Source organism: Sylvia atricapilla, chromosome Z (assembly GCF_009819655.1).
Source record: "Sylvia atricapilla isolate bSylAtr1 chromosome Z, bSylAtr1.pri, whole genome shotgun sequence".
Lineage (NCBI taxonomy): Eukaryota > Metazoa > Chordata > Aves > Passeriformes > Sylviidae > Sylvia > Sylvia atricapilla.
The window spans coordinates 21,812,307-21,830,743 of NC_089174.1; the positions used below are offsets into that span (position 1 = coordinate 21,812,307).

An 18,437-nucleotide genomic window follows, 5' to 3' on the forward strand; every position below is an offset into this window, starting at 1 on the left:
GGTATCTAGTGTTGTACAAATCCCACAGTATTTTCAGTAGAGCTAGTTTGCTCGTGAACTACACAAGTGAAACATTTTCAAAGATCTGCTGACTCCAAGATACATGACGTTTGTTTTGTCTTTGTTCACTAGACTAACTCAAAGGATCTGAAGGAAATTCATGTAAACAGGATGATTGGGGTTGGAGGAGACCTTAAAACTCATTCATGTGTAGGGACACCTTCCACTACCCCAGGTTTCTGAAAGCTGCATCCAGCCTGGCCTTGGACCCTTCCACAGGAATGGGGCAGCCACAGCTTCCCTGGGCAACCTGTGCCAGGGCCTCACCACCTTCACAAGGAAGAATTTCTTCCTCATTTCTAAGCTGAATCTGTTCCCTTTCAGTAGCCATTTCCCCCGTTCATCTCACTACATACCGTTGTAAGCAGTCTCTCCATCTTTCTGACAGGCCCCCTTCAGACACCGCAGAGCTATTTTGTCACCCCAAAGACAAGGTACACTAACTTGGCACTGTTCTTGATGGATGTTAAGTTTTGTTGTTCTCATCTTTTCTGCATATTAAATTCTCCCTCCTTGCACCTCCCTCCGCGCCCCCTCCTCCCCCCTCCTCCCCCCCGCCCCCGAGATAAAGGTTAGGTTTACCAGTTTGTGAATTTTTGGCTGGTTTTTCATACTGATTTTTCCTTAGACCATTTCTGGGTTTGCCATTCAGCTTCCACATAAAGAGAAACTCTGTTTCTGTGAAAAGAAAAGGTGAAAAAACTCTTAAAGGCTGTAAGTTTTGCACACTGTATGGTGAAGTTAAGCAAAACAGTCTGAAAATGTGTAGCTTCACTCTTGAACTTGTTCTTTGCCCAATAAGAACTAATTTCAGGAAATAACTGAAATTGTAGAATCATTCTGGGGAAAAGGTTTATGCCACTCAAGACAGCAAACACGTGAAGTTTTCCCAGAATAATTTCATCTTGCTATGAATAGCCAGCTATTATTTTCATTGATTTGCCTTTTATCAGTACCATATTCACAGAATAAGTTCCTATTCTCAATGTCGTTTTCATTCTGTGCTTCCAGTTACTCATTTGCTCCCTGAGAATTGACCCATATGCATGCAGCTCATTTCTGTTTCCTGGCTCTTTCCATCTTCATTTAATTTATGTGAAGAGATCCTTATTTAGTGAAAGTGATCTCTTACTAGCATTGTAATTAACAAATCTAGTTCTTATTTTCTGTCATGCTTGTGTGCACACAGAAACCAGTTTAATTTCTAGAGCAAAATATCAACTTGCCCCAGTTTGTAGGTAATGAGCCATAATACATTAGTAAGCTTCATTCTGTTGCAGAAATCAGTTCAGCATCATTTTGCTTCCCTCTGAGAAGAGCACTGTATCCATGCAGCTGCAGCCGTGGAGCTACTTACAGGATTTAAAACGATGTAGTCTTTTTCACTCCTTGTAGTACTGGATTATCCCCACCGAGTGGCATCCGTTTCATTGCTAGGCAGTGAAAACAATTCAGGCTATCTTGTATGTGATCATAGAAGGAGAGGGAGAGAAATAAAAATGACAGTCACCACAAGGAACCTAGAATGACACATAAAGAAGTTGCAATTTGGGCCAGTAGCATGTGCACTGCAGCCACCACTGTACCTGCAGCCTGTGTAGATATACCCAAATTCTTTAACATGCAAACAGTGATACCTCTACTGGTGGTGTTTTGCAGCAGATCAGCAATACCAGCATGAATTTTCAATCTTTTGTCAGGTCCTCAAATACATAATAGTGCACCACAACTGCACCTGAAGTGTTGCTCTCCAAAGCACAGTTGTGCTAATTTGGGCTGGGGTAAAGTTGATTTCATTTCTAGGGCTGCTGTGGGGCTCTCTTTTGGATTTGTGCTGAACTCAGGGGTGATGATACAGAGATGTTTTTGTTCTTGCTGAGCAGGAATTCAACAGAGCCAAGACCTTTTATGCTCCTCATGCTGAGGAGACCCAGCCAGGACAGGTGATCCCAGCTGAGCCTAGGGATGTTCCATGTGACATGTTCAGTGTATCAAGTGGGTGGGAAAAGGAAGGGTGTACATTCTGAGTGATGGCATTTGTCTTCCCAAGTCACTGTAATGTGTGATGGGACCCTGCTCTGCTGGGAATGACTGAACACCTGCCTAACCATGGGAAGCAGGGAGTTAATTCAGGAATTCGTTCCTCATTTTTCTTTGCTTGTGTGAGCAGCTGTTGCTTCCCCCATTAAACTGTTATTATCCTAACATGTGAACTTTTACCTTTCCAGTTCTCTCCCTAGTCCCAGTGGTGGGAGAGTGAGAGTGCCTGCATGAGGCTGGTGGCTAGGGTTTAACAACACAGAGGTACCTGGAGTGGAAGTCGATCTCATAGCAGTGAGGTGGGAAAGCATGTTAAACACAACAGTTAAACAAGAGAGACATTTTGGTGAGTTTTCTACATCCAGCTGCAGCAGGAAATAAGAGCAACCGTTTTTTAAGTTTGCTAGTAACCAGGGAGAGATTCCTGTGTGTTCAGGGTGGCATCTTAGCGGAGCAGAGAACAGAGTAACCCACCAGAGAGAAATCAGACCACAGAACAGTCGGCATAATGAAAGTAGGGTAACAAATAAGAAAACTTAAAATTTGGTAAATTTTCCAGCTGTCCTGGATATCTCAGTAGAGATTTAAAGACAGCAGAGGTTAAAATACCTGAAATAATCCTATTCATCCTTGAGCCAAATATACAGAGGCTGAGAGAACTGAGAGTGTGAGCTGATAGTATTAGTATGTAAGCTAGGTACAGTTGCCTCCCTGTGTGTGTGTGTGTGTGTGTGTGTGAAAAATTTTTTTATGTTTTGCTGAGTTTAAACTGGAAGAGCAGATGGCCCTTTCTTCATTTATTGGGAGTAGGCTAATAATGAACCTGAGCAGCACGGTGTGCATATAATTTTAAAGATTAAGGACCGCTGTGTTGTAAGAGTGGAAAGCTCAATGTGAAATCAAAGCACAAGCCTGAACTGACTCTCTTGCCCAAGGAATGTTATCCTGACCTTAAAAAAACCCACAGTAAACACCTGCTGAATAGTTACCCAATGTGCACATTCTCCAGAGTACGTTTCATCAGAATTATGCTAATTTTGAATTTGCAAAAAAATAAAATCTGTGTACTTAGCATGGAAGTGTTCCTAGTGAAGTTGCTGCTTAATGTGGGATATGTTTGTTTAGTGTTTTATTTTGTAATGTGTGTTGGGGTCCTACAGGCAGTGGCCTGGAATACAGAAATGGTACCTTAGGGGGAAATAAGGAGGAGAACTTCTTTAGTATATTCCATCAGTAGGCCTCATCAGTAGGCCTCAAAACTTTTACTCATCTTCCCCAAATCAGGAAATTAGAAATAATCTCTTTTTATGAAGTAGAAAGAGCTAAGTGTTAAGTGTTTTAATCTTCTAAGAAGATCTCTCAAACTCAAGTCTGTGCCTGTAAATCAAGTCAGGTGAAAATACTAATCTTCGTAACAATATGGAAATGGACATTTCTGCTGTCTGCTCTCATCCTGCCACATTTGTGATTTGTAGCCATGTACCACACTGGTCTCTCCTTCTAAACAAATTCTTCCTCTGCTCCACAGTTTTTTGCCTTGTTTTCTTGTTTTTCGGCAGTCTTTTATCCCCACCAAGCTGCTTACTTTGATGTACATTTTCTGGTACATTTTCCTGTTTCCTCTCTCACCAGCACCTTATATTCATTTACCCTGCATGTTTCAGCATCACTCCCCACAGTTTGCCTGATTTTCTTGCTTTCTCCATGCCATCCTCAGCGTTTACTCATGGCCTGTCAGTCTCCTCTCTGTCTCTGAGAATCTGGCTATTCATTCCAGTTTTGTCACCTTACTTGTGCATGCTTTCAACCAATAAGCATATATTCAGGCCCTACCTTTACCTTTCAGCACCTTCCAGATTCATCACTCTGGTTACCCTCCTTTTTTTCCAGTTTTCCTACAGAAGGTCAGGTACTGTCTTCTTTCAGATTTTCTGAAAAAAAATGGAGAAAATAAATTATAGGAAGTTCAGATGGCAAAATTTCTCCTAACACAAGATTACTTAGGTTTCTTTTCCTTGCATGCTGGTTAGTGCCAATCTAAATTGCAAAGTGCAATTTTTTTTTTTTCTTTTAAGAGAGCAGTGGTGATGTTTGACTTATATCCACCTCAAATCCATTCTTGTTCACACCAGAGTTGATTTTCATAAGTATTTAAGGATCGATTTAAAATTTCTTTTCTCCTACAGGCTTTGAAGCAGCAGCACTGTTTTCATTCTAGGTGAAGTCTAGGACTGTAGCAGCTGTTGCCAGTTTTGCTGGCTCTATCCAAGAGCTCCCTGGTGTCTGCCCTTACATCATGGACACACAAGTAGGCAAAAGTGTGTGCTTCATGCCACGGATGTATACAAAAAGAATTTGTATGTCTATAAAATAAATTCTCCAGTATTTTGTACCTTTATTGCAGTAGTAAACTCAGTCATGATTTCACACAGAGTTGAATTCAGGTTAACAAAAATTAGGATCTTGGCTGCTAGGCCTCTCCTTAGCACATCTTGTTCTTTAACAGTATTCTTTTTGAAAGGACCTGATTTATAGAATGGACTTTAAATCTTATTACGTTGTTTATTTCTCTACAGCATCATTAGATATATCACTTGCTGATTCATTGATGGGACTGAGACAAGCTCCAACCCTGTGCTGATCCAACTGAGGTTCTAAGGATGCCTTTCCCTGCAGTTCTGACTTTCCCTCAGCAAAGGCATGCAAGAGTGCTCTATTGTCACTGTCCTGTAATGTCCCCTGGGTGAGCTTTTACTGATTGTATTGACTTGTGGCTCAGCTCCAACACACTGAGCAGCCTCCCTGTCCTTTCAGTAGGTATGTGGTTCTCAGGTCTGGGTGCTCAATACACCTAGTGTGCCTTTCATCGCTGTAGGTAATACAACAGCTGTGGGCCTGCTTCATCCAACTGCTCAGGATTTTCTTTTTCTGGAAAAACACATGTCAATAATAGTCATTGCTAGCTAGTTTCAAGCTTGTAATCAATCACAGCTGGAAATACATTTTTCACATTTTCTTGTTACATATTAACATCATATGTCACAATATTACTTAATAGTTTCAAATGAGGCCAAAGCCTATTGCATTAAACTCCCTGTATATATACAACAAAATAAACGTCCTTACTTCCTGTAACTCACTATCTCTATTTAAAAAAAAAGCTAGGAAAAGCAGTGGTCTGGGGCAGGTCTTCCCTCAGGTCAGGATAAAGACAAGAGGACAGAACAAAACCTTTTCCTAAAGATTGCTACTTACTCTGTCTATCTGTTTTGTCAAATCCCTGCCAGTCTGGTCTCACCCAAGAGCTGCTGTAGAAAGGAAGCAAAGCATACAGGAAGGCCTCAAACTGTACAAATGATCAGGCCTCAGACTACTCCTGTGCAGTTAGTCCTGCTGCATTCACTGGATTTTCTGTGTTACATATATCAGTAGGGCAAAAGCCCAGCACTTTAAAGTTCATTAGACATCAGTGGATTTTAAGTGCTCCAAGAGCTTTAGGCATCTAGCATTCAGAGAGCATAGGAGCTGGGATTACTGATTGTCTCAGATTTAAAGTTGTTTTTTATCAGATCTATTTATGTGAAATGTTACACAATATGTATGTAACATTGTGTAACAGTATGTATGTAAATGTATGTTCATAAAAATGCTGTTTGGTTTGGATCACATCTGATAAGATTCTCTGCTTCCCAAGAAAAGAGAGAAAAGCAAGGCACATTTCCGTGTGTGTAGTGAATGAAGATGCTTCCATCAACATCTGACAATTTCAAAGTACTCCTTACACTTGAATTTAATCTGGTAATCTTACATTTCTGATACTTTTTTCCTGCTCCTTTGCTGAGTTGCTCCATTCACAGTGCTATTTAGAGCAGATTTTGTTAAATACTGACATATGCCTTGTAATGCACTACACATTCAGCAAATGAGATCTCAAATAAAGAAGAGCAATGCTGGCAAAGTATTGCATGTTTTCTACCCTATCATGTAAACTTCTTGTAATACCCTAATGCAAATGCAACTGAACCCAAGACTGGACCTGAGATGACTGCTTCAGGATAGTAATTTTTCCTCCTCCATTTGCTTGCATAAAATGGTGTCCAGAGATATTCTGCAGGACTGAACAAATAGTCTGTTCTGCATAAGAAAGAGGAGCTGTCCTATTTAAGGCAGAGTGCAGAGCTACCCTTCCATCCCTCTCCCATTTTCCCTTGCAATAGCAAAGGATTTGTGGAGATACTGACTGGGCACAGTCCCAGGCAAACAACTCTAGGTGACATGGCTTGAGCAGGAGGCTTAGACCAGATGATCTCAGGAGATCTGTGCCAGTGCAAACAGTTTTGGGATTGCTTTAATCTTGAAATTTTTTTTTTCCTGTACCCTTTATATATTTTTTCTCAGGGTTGTTTCCTGACCAGTTCCAGCTGCAGCAAAGACAGTATAAAACTGAGCTCGGATTGTCTCCACTCCTACAGAGGAATGAGTCCAAGCTGAGAGTTGTGAGCTTGTGTCTGCAAAGTCACAGCCCATTATTCAATAAATTTTGAGTGCATCATCAGTTGAATTGGACAGGTGAGGGGGTGAGTGCTCAGAAGCTGTCTAGTGCTATAGCTACCATCTGACAAACAATTTGTGGACCGTACTTCAACTACTAGATTCTGGGAAGGATTAGTTAAGGAGAAAAAAAAAAAAAAAAAAAAAAGGCAACATTCAACAGGAGACAGACTTCTCATTGTGCCCCTTCATTGTATATTCTCCATGTTCCCTTTTCTGCTCAGTGGCCCAGGCCAGTTTGGGACACTCTAAATTGTCAAGAGCAGCAAGGGGTTACCCAGAGTGTGCTTTGTTTGGCAATACAGATGGCTTTTTTTGTTAACTGACTTGAGCCTATTGTCCATGCACCCCAAACCTCTCTCCTTCCTTCACCACCCTTTATCCCCAGCTCACCCTCCCCAGATCCCCTTGCTTTAGGTTCGTGAAGTACAAATTAGCATAATCAGATTATCTGCATGGGGTTGTTCAGCATGAAGATGAAAAGGAAGAAAAGAAAAACTGGCTTAGAAAGAGAAGCCCTGAGGAGGGCAGAGCGGGTGGCATTGCTGTTATGCTGCGGTGCTGAAAACTTGCACCTGCATAGCAAGGAGATCCTCTTCTCACTAAGGACTCTTAGATGGTATTAAAGGATAGGAATTAAAGGGAGGGGAGGGGAGGGGAGGGGAGGGGAGGGGAGGGGAGGGGAGGGGAGGGGAGGGGAGGGGAGGAGACTGATAAGAAACGTGGTAGGAGGAAAAAGCCATCTGTCTAGGGGCAGGGTATGTGTCTGGTGGGGAGGTGGTTCCTGGGCATTTTCTGTGATGGACTTGACTTACTAAGAGTAGCAAACAATCTGCTGGATTGCGTTAGTGCCTGCCCTAATTCTCTTCTTTCTGCCCATGCTGGGAGATGAATGCTCCCAGAGGACTCAAGACTCATCCTTAGCCACAGGTTTTAAAAGCAGCTAGGGGCTCTATATGCTTGTGTATTCAGGAACATGAGATTAAATGGCTTGAAGATTCCTATTTTTAAAGATATCTTCAGGCTGCTTCTACACTACCATTTCTTCCAGCTGAATTGTCTGACCACTCAGCCCCATCTTTCTGATGTATCTTAAAAGCATGCATGGACAGAGATTACAAGAAAAACACCCCAAAAAGTAGTCATGGCAACCCTAAAATGTTTTAAGTTGAGCCCTTGAGATCAAGAGTCTTATGGACTAGATTTTTCAGTACTTCAGAGAGTCAGGATAAAAGGAAACATAAATGTCAGGGTAAGTCAAGCTTTGAGGCAGTATTTATGACAGACTCCTGCCTAACTTGAACCTCCAGTTTCCGAGAAGTACTGTCTTTGATTTATCTTAACAGCAGTACACAGAGAGCTGCTGCAAATGTTTAACTGATGAAGTTGTGATAAACAGAGAAACTTTTTTTTTTACTATTATTTTAGCAGTATTTTCACTTCTTTGAATTTAAAAAATTTACTTCAGCACTTTACAGCTGTACTGTTGAGGGAAATAGAAAACATATTTGATAATCAGAAACACATAATCAGTGTATGTCTGGTTTAGTTCAGGAGCCTGTATTTTTGGGAAATATTTGAGACTAATAGGAAACACTTATTCAGAATTACCAAACTGGCAGTTTGAAATACTTGTTAGATGTAAGAGAAACAAGATGAAGTTACTCTCTTTTCTGCTGCTGACCTATACAGGAGTCATAGAGAAGTCTATTGGCCCTACTGTGGTAAATGTAATGGATAAATTCGTGTATCAAAGATTTGGTCTAATAAAAAGCTACTCCAGGGCATCTCCGAGATTCCAAGACCTGTGAAACCACAACATTTGCAACAGAAATGACATGGCCGGACTGGAGATGGCCCATTCATCAAGGATGGGCCTCCACTTCACAGCTGCTCGACATCTGATATCAATCTTGATAGGAGATCTGGAGGATGAACAAATCAGCACCCCAAAGACGAGATCCGGGAAGACTCCTGAATCGTCTTTTCATACTTACGGGAACCCCTTTCAAAACCTCGCTTGGAAATAAAGACATACATGAATATTTGGACTTTCACTGGACTTAGCCTCAGGGCGAATAAACTGTACAAAAACCTTACACTGGGACCCAGTGGTGTGTGACTGAGGTTGGATGGTACCGTTGTTACTGTCACTCTGCCCACCCAGCATTCGATCGATGTTGTCCAATTTTATTGTGGCTTTTTAATTGTGTTTGTTTTGTTTTGTTTTGTTTAATTTGCTAAATAAATTCTGTTATTTTGAATTGGCTTCTTATCATTTCTAACACTACAAATATAGTGTCCATCCAGGTTACATCAGGCATGGTTAATTCCTCCTCCATGCTTTCACTGGCAATCTTGTTTTCATTTTTTTCACTTACATAAATCTTGTCTTGTTTCCTTTTCTTCACTTACATTATTCTTTAGTATGAAAGAATGTTTTTTATTATAAAGGCAGAATTTGTGTGGGTTTGTTTGCATGTGACCTTAAGTGAATTTAAATGGATGTCAAGGAGATTATAAAACTAACATAGATCAGTAGCTAATAGGCAGAAAGATATAAGGACAGACTGTTGGGGGTTAGGTTGTGTTCCTTTTTACTGTAAAGATTTTTTTCCCCATAAGTTACCAAGGAGACTAAGTGTTGTACTTAAGACTATTTAAAAAAAAAAAAAAAAGGAGTGGTCGAAGCTCGGAGGGGGGTGGGGGTTTTGAGGCAGGTAAAGGGCAGAGCTTCAGGTAGTCTGGCTGTCTGGTTTTCAGCATTCGGGGAGAAATGGTCCAACCACGACTGGGTTGGTGCTCCTGCTGGAGGATTTCACTGCAGTCCAGTCTTGGGAAATCTGCCATCATCTGCTCGCCCCGGAATTCTGAGCTTCTCTGCCACCCTGCGGGACCTGGGCCAGCCCTGCCCTGCTGTCATGGTTCCATCAGTGCTGCTCGTCTGCTACAGAGTGACCCTGCACCCCCCTGCCCTGCTGGGACACCCTGCCCCTGCCCTGCCGGGACATCCTGCCATCCCAGCTACCAGCCCGGGACTTTTCCACTGTTTCCAGCTTGGTGCTCTGAGGATCCTACAAAGGCACTGAGACCAAACTGCCCTGGGTTTTTGTGAAGCAAAGCCCTCGAAGTTCTTGGTACTGATTTTGTTATCAATGCTGTAGTTGTTTCTTTTTGGTTTATTTGTTTGATTGTTTGTTTGCTTTGCTATACATACCAGTAAAGATCTGCTATTTCTATTTCCAAAACTTTTTGCCTAAAAGCTTTTAACTGAAACAATTATAATTGAAAAAAGGGTGGTGGTGGTGGTTTACATTCTCCATTCCAAGGGAAGCTCCAGCTTTCCCTGGCAGATACCTGTCTTCCCAAACCAAGACACAGACATATCTGTTTTCTGTGTTTTCTCTATCTGCTCAGCTATTCCATTCAAAACTGACAGGTAAAACTATGCTGCTGAAGTTACCTGCTATGACATTCTTACTTCTAAACCTGAAAGCTGAGGAACACCTGCTTGTATTCCACATATCTATGCAGAAATGTGGCGTTTGAGATAGGGCTGTCCTGTGCCAAGTACAGTGGCTGGGCATGTTCACCAGATAGCAGCTGGCTGCTCTTCTGTGCCTGAAATTTTGGGAAAAATGTTTGCAGCATAGCTCAGGAGGAAGAACCAGAGCAGGCAGCTCCCTTCAGTATTGAGTCATTTCAGTTCCCTTTCAAGTGGTGGGAATATTTCCCACCCAAGCAGACTGTTCCAGCACCAAGTGCTCTTGGCAAATCCAGTCTACCAAGCTCACTCTCTCTGTAGGGAACTCTCAACTGGCAGCTGACTTTTTTCCATTCAGTCCCGCAGAGGTCACTGCAAAGCCTCTCAGCAGAACCAGATTCTTCCTTCTGAAATACCTTTTAACCTACAGGCAGTAAAACATCTTAGGTCACAGCCAGTTGGTCAGAGATCCTGTGGTTAACTAAGCCTGGTAGCCTCCATTCAAGGTTCTTTTAGGCATTGCGGTTTCCACTTAAGAGTTCAGGTCTTTCCAGTAAGTGGAAAGTTTTTTAAAGCTAGAATTTAGTGCTGTAAAGTCTTGAGTGAGGGAATCCATATGTTACATTCTGGTTGGTTGTAAATCAATGTATCAGAACATGGCAATTCTGCTGTGATCTGAAGGCAGAGTTAATATTGTCTGCTCTTGGCAGCCCTTTCTCAGCTCCAGGACTGAGCCCTGCTGTCTGCCAGAGTTTGCCAAACACAGTCACCAAGGGAAAAATCAATGCTAATCAATGTCTACAGACAGGGTTGGAACCAGAACACCTCGCTGGAGACTTGCTGACTGCAGGCTGCAATCCTTTAGCTTTTCATTAAGGTTTTAGGCTACCTAAGAGTCTATCTTTCAAGGTGTAGAGTTGGGAATTTCAGAGAAAGTAAGGGACCTTCCCCAGCTCTGAGGTACTGTGCCACCAGCCATCTGCAGAAAGGTGTATGAATGGGAAACGTCTGCTACCCTGTGCTTGTGAGTACCTCTCTGCATGGCTGGCCAGCATAAAAGTCAGAGACTTCATCTGAATCTCAGTGCAGTCCATGCTGAGATCCACAGGAGTCTTACTGACCTTTTCCTGCCCTTCATCCTGAACCTCTTCTGTGCTGTTTTGTGACATTGACACTCAGCAGGACAGAGGTACTCAGGAAAGTCTGTCTACTCTTTGCCTCTCTTTCTGGCTCTCAGTCCTGAGGTGTCTCTTCTTCAGAAGTTTATCATGGGATCCTCACTTGTGCTTGCTGGGTTTGCAATCCAAGGCAGCGAAACAAACTGTAGAGGGATGAGATGTTGGTTTGTATGCATATATGGAAAGAGAGTGGAGTGAGAATACAATGAGATGAGGCTTTGTTCCTTACAGAGAAGAGTTGAACCAATGCAGAGTGCAAAGAAAATGCTGTCCATGATTTACAGAGAGAACAAAAGTGAATAAATTCAACCAGATAATAGGTATGGCCTGGGCACAGGGCAATCTCTACCTTTTGTAACCCAAGTACTTTTTTGAGCTACTTCTTCTACCCACCTTCTCCCTTCTGATTCTCTCAGCACCTGCTGTATTAAAAATACAATTACACTCTTGAAATTACACTCTTGGTGGATTTAGACTCTTGTCACTGTATTGATGACCTTTAGATTTAATACTGGCTCCCAAGTGACTCTTGCCCCACAGGTCAGTAGTTAAGTTGTCCATTCTCTCCACCTCCTTTCATCACCCAGCCTTCAAAGAACAAAAGTCAGATCTGCCTTGCTCACACTACTTTAGCCATAGTCACTGCATATCATTCCGTACCAGCAAAAAAATCTGTGGGAACTGCTTAGATACTGGAAGATAAGTTGCTAGATGTTTCATGAATCATGTGCCTGTGAAACACATTGGTGCTGCACCTTTACTTTTTGTTTAGAACCAGGCACTAGGATGGCTTTTAGTGTCCTAAAACAACTCTGCTTTGCTATTTAATGTGGCTGGCCTGGGAATCCTGTGAATCCCCTTCTGTGATGCTTATTGTACCTTCCTCCCCCCTGATTTGGACAAGGTACAGCAAACAAGGCTACCGAGTACAAGCCTCAGCACAAAGTCTTCCTCAGTGTGGGCAATACTCCAGAAACCACGAGGCACCACACACATGGATCTCACTGTGCATTGTCCAGTGCCAGGCACAGTATATTCGCATCCATCAGGATTTGAATCCACAAAATCTCAAATCAAAACCCACATTGCAGACCTGCTCTTCCTCTAACCACAGGCCAGCCATTGCTGGGATTTGTGCACAAGACTACAGCATCCTTTCAAGATTCATTTGCAACTTATTCCTTTCCTTACCTGGCCTGAATATCCAACTTCAATTACATTCTATAGCCACAACAGGGTTATTGAGAAAGTGGACGTGATGGGTATCGGTTCCCTTAGGCTCTGTGACAGATGAACAGTGGCAGAACTTTTTTCCTGCCTCTAGAGAAAGTAATCCTCATTTGAGCTGAAATGTGGAGCTATATTCTTCCTATGATCCTGTTAGAAATTCCAAGTAAAGGAGTGTCTCACTGAGGTTTCTGCATCACAAATTTACAGGTGTACACCTCACACCCTTTGTGCACTTGGAGTGCATGCATTAGGACTGCCATGGGTTGGAACAGACCATGACTCTTAACTTTCCAGCACTCCTTTTTGTACCAAGAGACACCAAGGATGCTTCTTGAAAATTCTACCTTAGCTGGTCTTCCTTGCAATATTGACAGCCATAGCTTCCCAGAAAAACAAGAAAAATACATAAAAGTAAAAAATGCTGTTCATACAACTCTATTCAGCGCGGCTAGTCACAACTAGGGGACAGTAGGGTCCTTAGGACTAGAGATATTTTTGTCATTTGTACTACAGTTTTGCCACTGCAACAATGTTTCTGAGACATTTTCAGCCAACTCTAAATAACTTGGTATTTCTCTATGGCACAGGTCACTTTATCTCAGAGCACTGTGTTGGCATGGCTGTACCATGCCCACTTTGAGAGGAGGGATTGCCACATGATCCTCAGCATAGAAACTAATTTGGCATCACCTGCTGGAAGCAGAGGGCTCTCTCTAAGGTGACATTGCCTTGCTTAGTAAAAATACATACTGGACATCACACATAAATACATTTTGAACCTCAGATCTGCTGATTTCACACATAAATGCATTTTGAACCTCAGATCTGCTGATTTAATGATTTTTGTATATAATTCCTTGAGATGATTCTTTCCTGACACACATTTTGTGGAGAAATTCCTCTCTTGGTGTTCATAGAACACTCTCAGGGATGTAAGACATCCAATCAAGCATGAAACTGAAACTATCCCTGTGATCCAGTGATTTCCCATCGCATCCTCACAACTTCTGCATCTGTCACCCTAGTGCTTCATCTCCCTCTCCCAGCCTCAGGTTCAGTTGGGGTTTGGATTGTTTCCACCAGATGTTAGCCAGAAAGAACATCTTTACATCCTAAGCTCCCCTCAACTTTGAATTAATTTTTATATATGAACCTGGACTCCTGTCTGAATCCTTAGTTTGTGCCTATCTGAACATCTCCAGATGACTATGGACTCCAAGTTAATTCTTTAGAATGTCTTATGCTTTTTAAAATGAAGTTGATTAAAATCTTTTGAATTGTGGAGGTTTGGAAGAGATAACAATGTTATACAATGAATTTCAGTTATTTGTCTTTTTCAAGGGCTGGTCAAAATCTTTTTAGCACATAGATGGAAATACAATATGAACTAAAAGCGTAAGTAATTGTAATAAACAAAGAATTCCTGCCATTATTCATCATCTGATAATGTTGTTTCTACCTCCAAGATTCTTACATAAGAGAAAGTAGAAGAATCTTCTGCTGGAAATTACATCCTAAGATCTTTGAGATCTCTAACAAGTGGTATGCAAATGTAAAATGAAATTTTAGCAAAGGTTAGGGCAACAAAGATTAGTTTCTTAAATAATTTATTTGGAATAGATTAGGAGTTAAGTAACATCATATAGCACAAAGTATTACCAGATGCACTGTAGTTGTTCATGATGACACAGATAAGAAATCCCCAAAACACAAAAAAGAAACTTGACCGAAAAAAGAAATCTTTGGTAGAGAGATCTAGGGAAATTATTGCTGAATATGACAGTAGGGAGCCCCTAAACTGAAAGGAGATCAAAGAAAATGGTGATATGAACTGAAGCAATAACAAGAAGGGAAGGTTTTAACGTAGAAAATACAATAAGCGTGTTATGTTACAAAATTGCCAGGTTTTCTTTCCCCTTCCCAGTATGACAGCTGCTCACAAGATGTTTTTCTTCACCTTGGTGATGTGTGTTTCCTAGGATAGCAAGTGAATGATAGATCCAATAACACCACCACGCCTCAGCAGGAAGTGCTCTGATTTATTTGGACTAATTTGTCCTGCTGCAACTCCAGCAAGCCAGAAAGCCTCCTCCAGAAAGCTGGGAGGAGGATGTGGCTCATTACCTTTGAGATGCCATGCAGAAAAGTCTGTGGCTCCATTTCATCAACATTAAGGCAGAGGTGGGAAGAAACAAACCATGCAAAGGACTCTCGGTGCCTTTCCACTCAGCTGCTCCCCAAGGCCATACTGACAGCTCATAAATGCTGGGTTAACCAAACTATTAGCAGTGTTCAGAAAGGAAACCAAATCAACATTAATCCTTTCAGCTTTTTTTTCTTTTTTTTTCTTTTTTTTTTTTTTTTTTTTTTTTGCCAAAATCTGTCCACTGGCATTACATTGCTGGTACTTTACAGCACCAGCGCTGTATGAAGTGAGCTGTTTTCTCGTCAGCCCTTTGCTTTTGTCAATGCTGAGGACAGCTCAACCTTCCCACAGCAGGAGCCATCCCTGGTTTCTTTGGTGCACCTGGTGCTTTGTGGGGCTTTGAAAAGCAGGTCAGCTTCAGGTGCCAAATCCCCTCATGTGGAAAGGCTGTGTACATGCTGCGTGCACAAACCCTAATTCTGCTTTCTGAAAGGACTTCTTTGTCTCATAAACAAACAGAAACAGCCCAGGGTCATGCTTTGACCTATGGGAGCTACTTTTCTTCACCAGCCATGAACAATTGTTTTTTCTAAGCCTTGAAATGTACCTTGGTCCACATGGAAATCAAGAGGTACTTGTTTAATTGTGAGCAGGATCTCACCAGAAGGCCTTTCTACTTAAACTTGGTGTCATTTTCTCTGTTTGGGCTGCTAATAAGTCACGTGAGAGACCAGACTTCGGCTGGCACGGATTATAACTCAGTCAGGGTATTAAATTTGTATTATTTGTGGGCAGCAATAACCCACAGTGGCCACTTCCATGAAACCTCTTTTCATACAGCTTATAACATAAACACCTAACTGTGTGATGGTTGGTGGTTTTTCTACAGAGAAATTACTCATAAATGGAAGATATTTACACCAATTTCTTTGTCTTTGCTACATTGGCCCATTTGAGATAGTGTCCAGGCAGGAAAACCTCAGCTAGAGCAGGTGAAAGCAGGGAGTTTAAGGGCAGTCAGCGAGATATGCATGCATAACCATCGACATAGTTTTGTGCACAAAGGTTTTCACAGTGCATCAATGAGGCCTTTGTCTTGGGACCTCCTTCCCAAAGAGGACCTCCCTTATTGCCACAGCTCCTACAGAAGGCCAAAGGCATTGAATCACCAACGTCTTTGATGGGCTTTTGAGGCAGCTGGGGCATAGCTGACCATGTTCCTTCACATGCACACTGTCGCTGCTATGGGGAAGATTCATTTTGCATATTGAATCTACTGAAACTCATCTATGATCATGTATTTTGTCATTTTAAACTGGCACTTTTTGCTTTAACCTAACATTAAATTTTATTTAATTTGCTTTGCTCTGACATAAGGAATCTCTCCAGTCTGATGAAGAAAGATGTAGCCAGGTTCAAGGGCTAGAATTTACAATTAAAAAAAAAGAATCAGGCTAGAAATAATAGTAATAATGCACAAGTTCAAGAGTGAGTGTAATTAGGCCCTAGAAAAATTAATGGAGGGCTGTGTCAAATATCACATCTCTCAAAATCTTTCACTACCAAGGCCAGATGTCTGTTGTGGACAAATTTTGTGGTGCTGTCATAATTCTTCATCTCAATAGGGTTTCCTTGAAATAGCATGAGAGAATAATCTCTTTCTCTGTCAGAAACACTGAATGAATTTCTATGCCCTGATTTATGGAGTATATCCGGGCAGAAGACTCTTCTGGCTTGGACTCTGCCATGACAGCAGCGAGTCCTTCCAAGCTTCCAGAGACCACTTCCAAGATCAGACTCCATCTGGACCTCCAGGGTTTTGCACAAGCAAGGATTTCCTATCCTGCTACATAAAAGGATTTTATTGCAAATTAAATAGCAATAAATATAAATAAATAATCACAAGACATTGAAGAGCAACACAGATTCTGCCAGGAGAGAGGGACTATCACACTAACACTGAGACTGTGCATCTCATTGTCTGCTAGAGAGATGATGCCTCTGACCAACACTCTACTATATTGCTGCTCATGCTAGGACAGGAGACACCACAGTTTTCAATCAGCATCAGCTCTTCCATGCTCTGCAAGTGTGGGGCTTGCTGGAAGAATCCCAGGATGCTGCCCCGAGCTGCCACTGCTGTCTGCTGCAGGCCTGGCTCTCCCAGGACCTTGACGAGGAAGTTGATGTATCTCATGGCCAACCGGAGCGTCTCATTCTTGCTCAGTTTTTTGTCTGGTGGGTGGGTGGGAATCAGCTTCCTCAGCTTGGCAAAGGCACTGTTGACATTTTGCTGCCTCCACCTCTCCCTGGTGTTGGTGAAGATCTTCCTTGTCATTCTTAAGATACTGCAAAGCAAAGGAGATGGTAAGTGACTGCTGGATAACACTGGCTTTCACACAGACTGCTTTTTTAGGGGCACTGTAACCTCTGGGCCAGTGGCAAGCACAGAGTGGAGATGCTAGGCTTCTAATTTTTACCCTCTCTGACTGGTGCTCTTATCCTGCATGTCCTTCACAGATTCACCCTAAAGTTATGATCAGAAGTACTAGAGATGCAACTGGATGCCAGAGTTCAGTAAGAACTTCACAGAGGAGGTAAAGGAGTTTAATTTCCTTATACAAGCATTTGGTGCTGCTAAAGTCCAGCTTCTCCAGGCTCCTCAGAGTTCCCCTACAACAGAATTCCCAACAGACAATGCATTTGTTGCAGGGGAGAAATGTTGCAGGCCACTGAATAATTGAATCAATATGATTCCAACAGAAGCCACTTATTGTTTACATTACATGCCAGATATAGATTCTAGGTCAACTGTCCACGTGTGCACGCATCTCTGGGTTGGCTAAGCTGCTTCTTCATGAGGCAGGCACACATCCTTCAGGACATCCAATTGGTCAAGCGTCCATCCTCACATAGTGCTTCTCCTAGCTAGGGTTTACATTTTTTGCAGACATTTTCTCAGGCTCTCTTATTTTTGATCTTGTTGTTTTCTCAGTAACTTTGATAATTCCTGAGAGCTCTAACAACAAAACTGCAGGTGGTTTGATAATATTCCTCACAACCAGTTTGGTTGGTGCATCAGAATGGCCTGTTATACAGATATATTGCTACAATTGATATATTGCTACAATTGGTCATCACACAGGCTGTGTGAGAGCCACACATGCACTTTTTATGGGGGAAAGCAGGCAGACACAGTGCAGGATACATCCATGCTTTCCCAGCCTCACTTCACACCTCTCTGGAGTCTGCACCCAGCTGGCCCATGCTTGGTGATTCCAACTGGCTGAAACTAAGCCAGGTGGACTTCATCATGGGCCTTCAGTGAGCAGCCAGCCAACACCACGGACATGTGACTGTGGTTATTTCTCCAGGGCTGCACCAGTCCGGTTTCCTGCCCAGCCCACAATGGTTGCTCACTGCTGGTGTCAGACATTTTTCAGAACGGCTCCTGCTTTAGCCTCTGAGAAATGCCAAGACTTAAGCCACAAGTGCCATAAGTGCATGAGGGAAAGTGTGATTCCTGCAAAACATGCTGGCATTTCAGACAAAACCTCTCCCCAGTTACTCTCTGTCCACCCTCACAGAGCCAAGCAAAGGGAGCCCTGTGCCCAGAGGAGATCTGGCAAAAAAAGAGTACCAAGGCAAGGGGTGCACACTGATTTTAAATGCCATTTAGCAGAAAGACTGCCAAAAGTGTTGCCCTAACCCTTCTCCCACTACCATGGGAAAGTGTCTTCCTTCTTTC

The 18,437-nt window shown here is 42.3% G+C and overlaps 1 protein-coding gene across 1 annotated transcript; it reads right to left on the reverse strand.

Annotated features, from left to right (window-relative positions):
- Positions 1-16,673: 16,673 nt before the first annotated feature.
- Positions 16,674-17,027, reverse strand: TAL2 (TAL bHLH transcription factor 2). Its single transcript, XM_066339137.1, has one exon. The coding sequence runs from the start codon at positions 17,025-17,027 to the stop codon at positions 16,674-16,676; it is 354 nt and encodes a 117-aa protein (XP_066195234.1).
- Between the last annotated feature and the right edge of the window lie 1,410 nt (positions 17,028-18,437).

Bases quoted from the DNA above. Each gene is read 5' to 3' on its own strand.
- TAL2 (XM_066339137.1), bottom strand. From the start codon at position 17,027: ATGACAAGGAAGATCTTCACCAACACCAGGGAGAGGTGGAGGCAGCAA.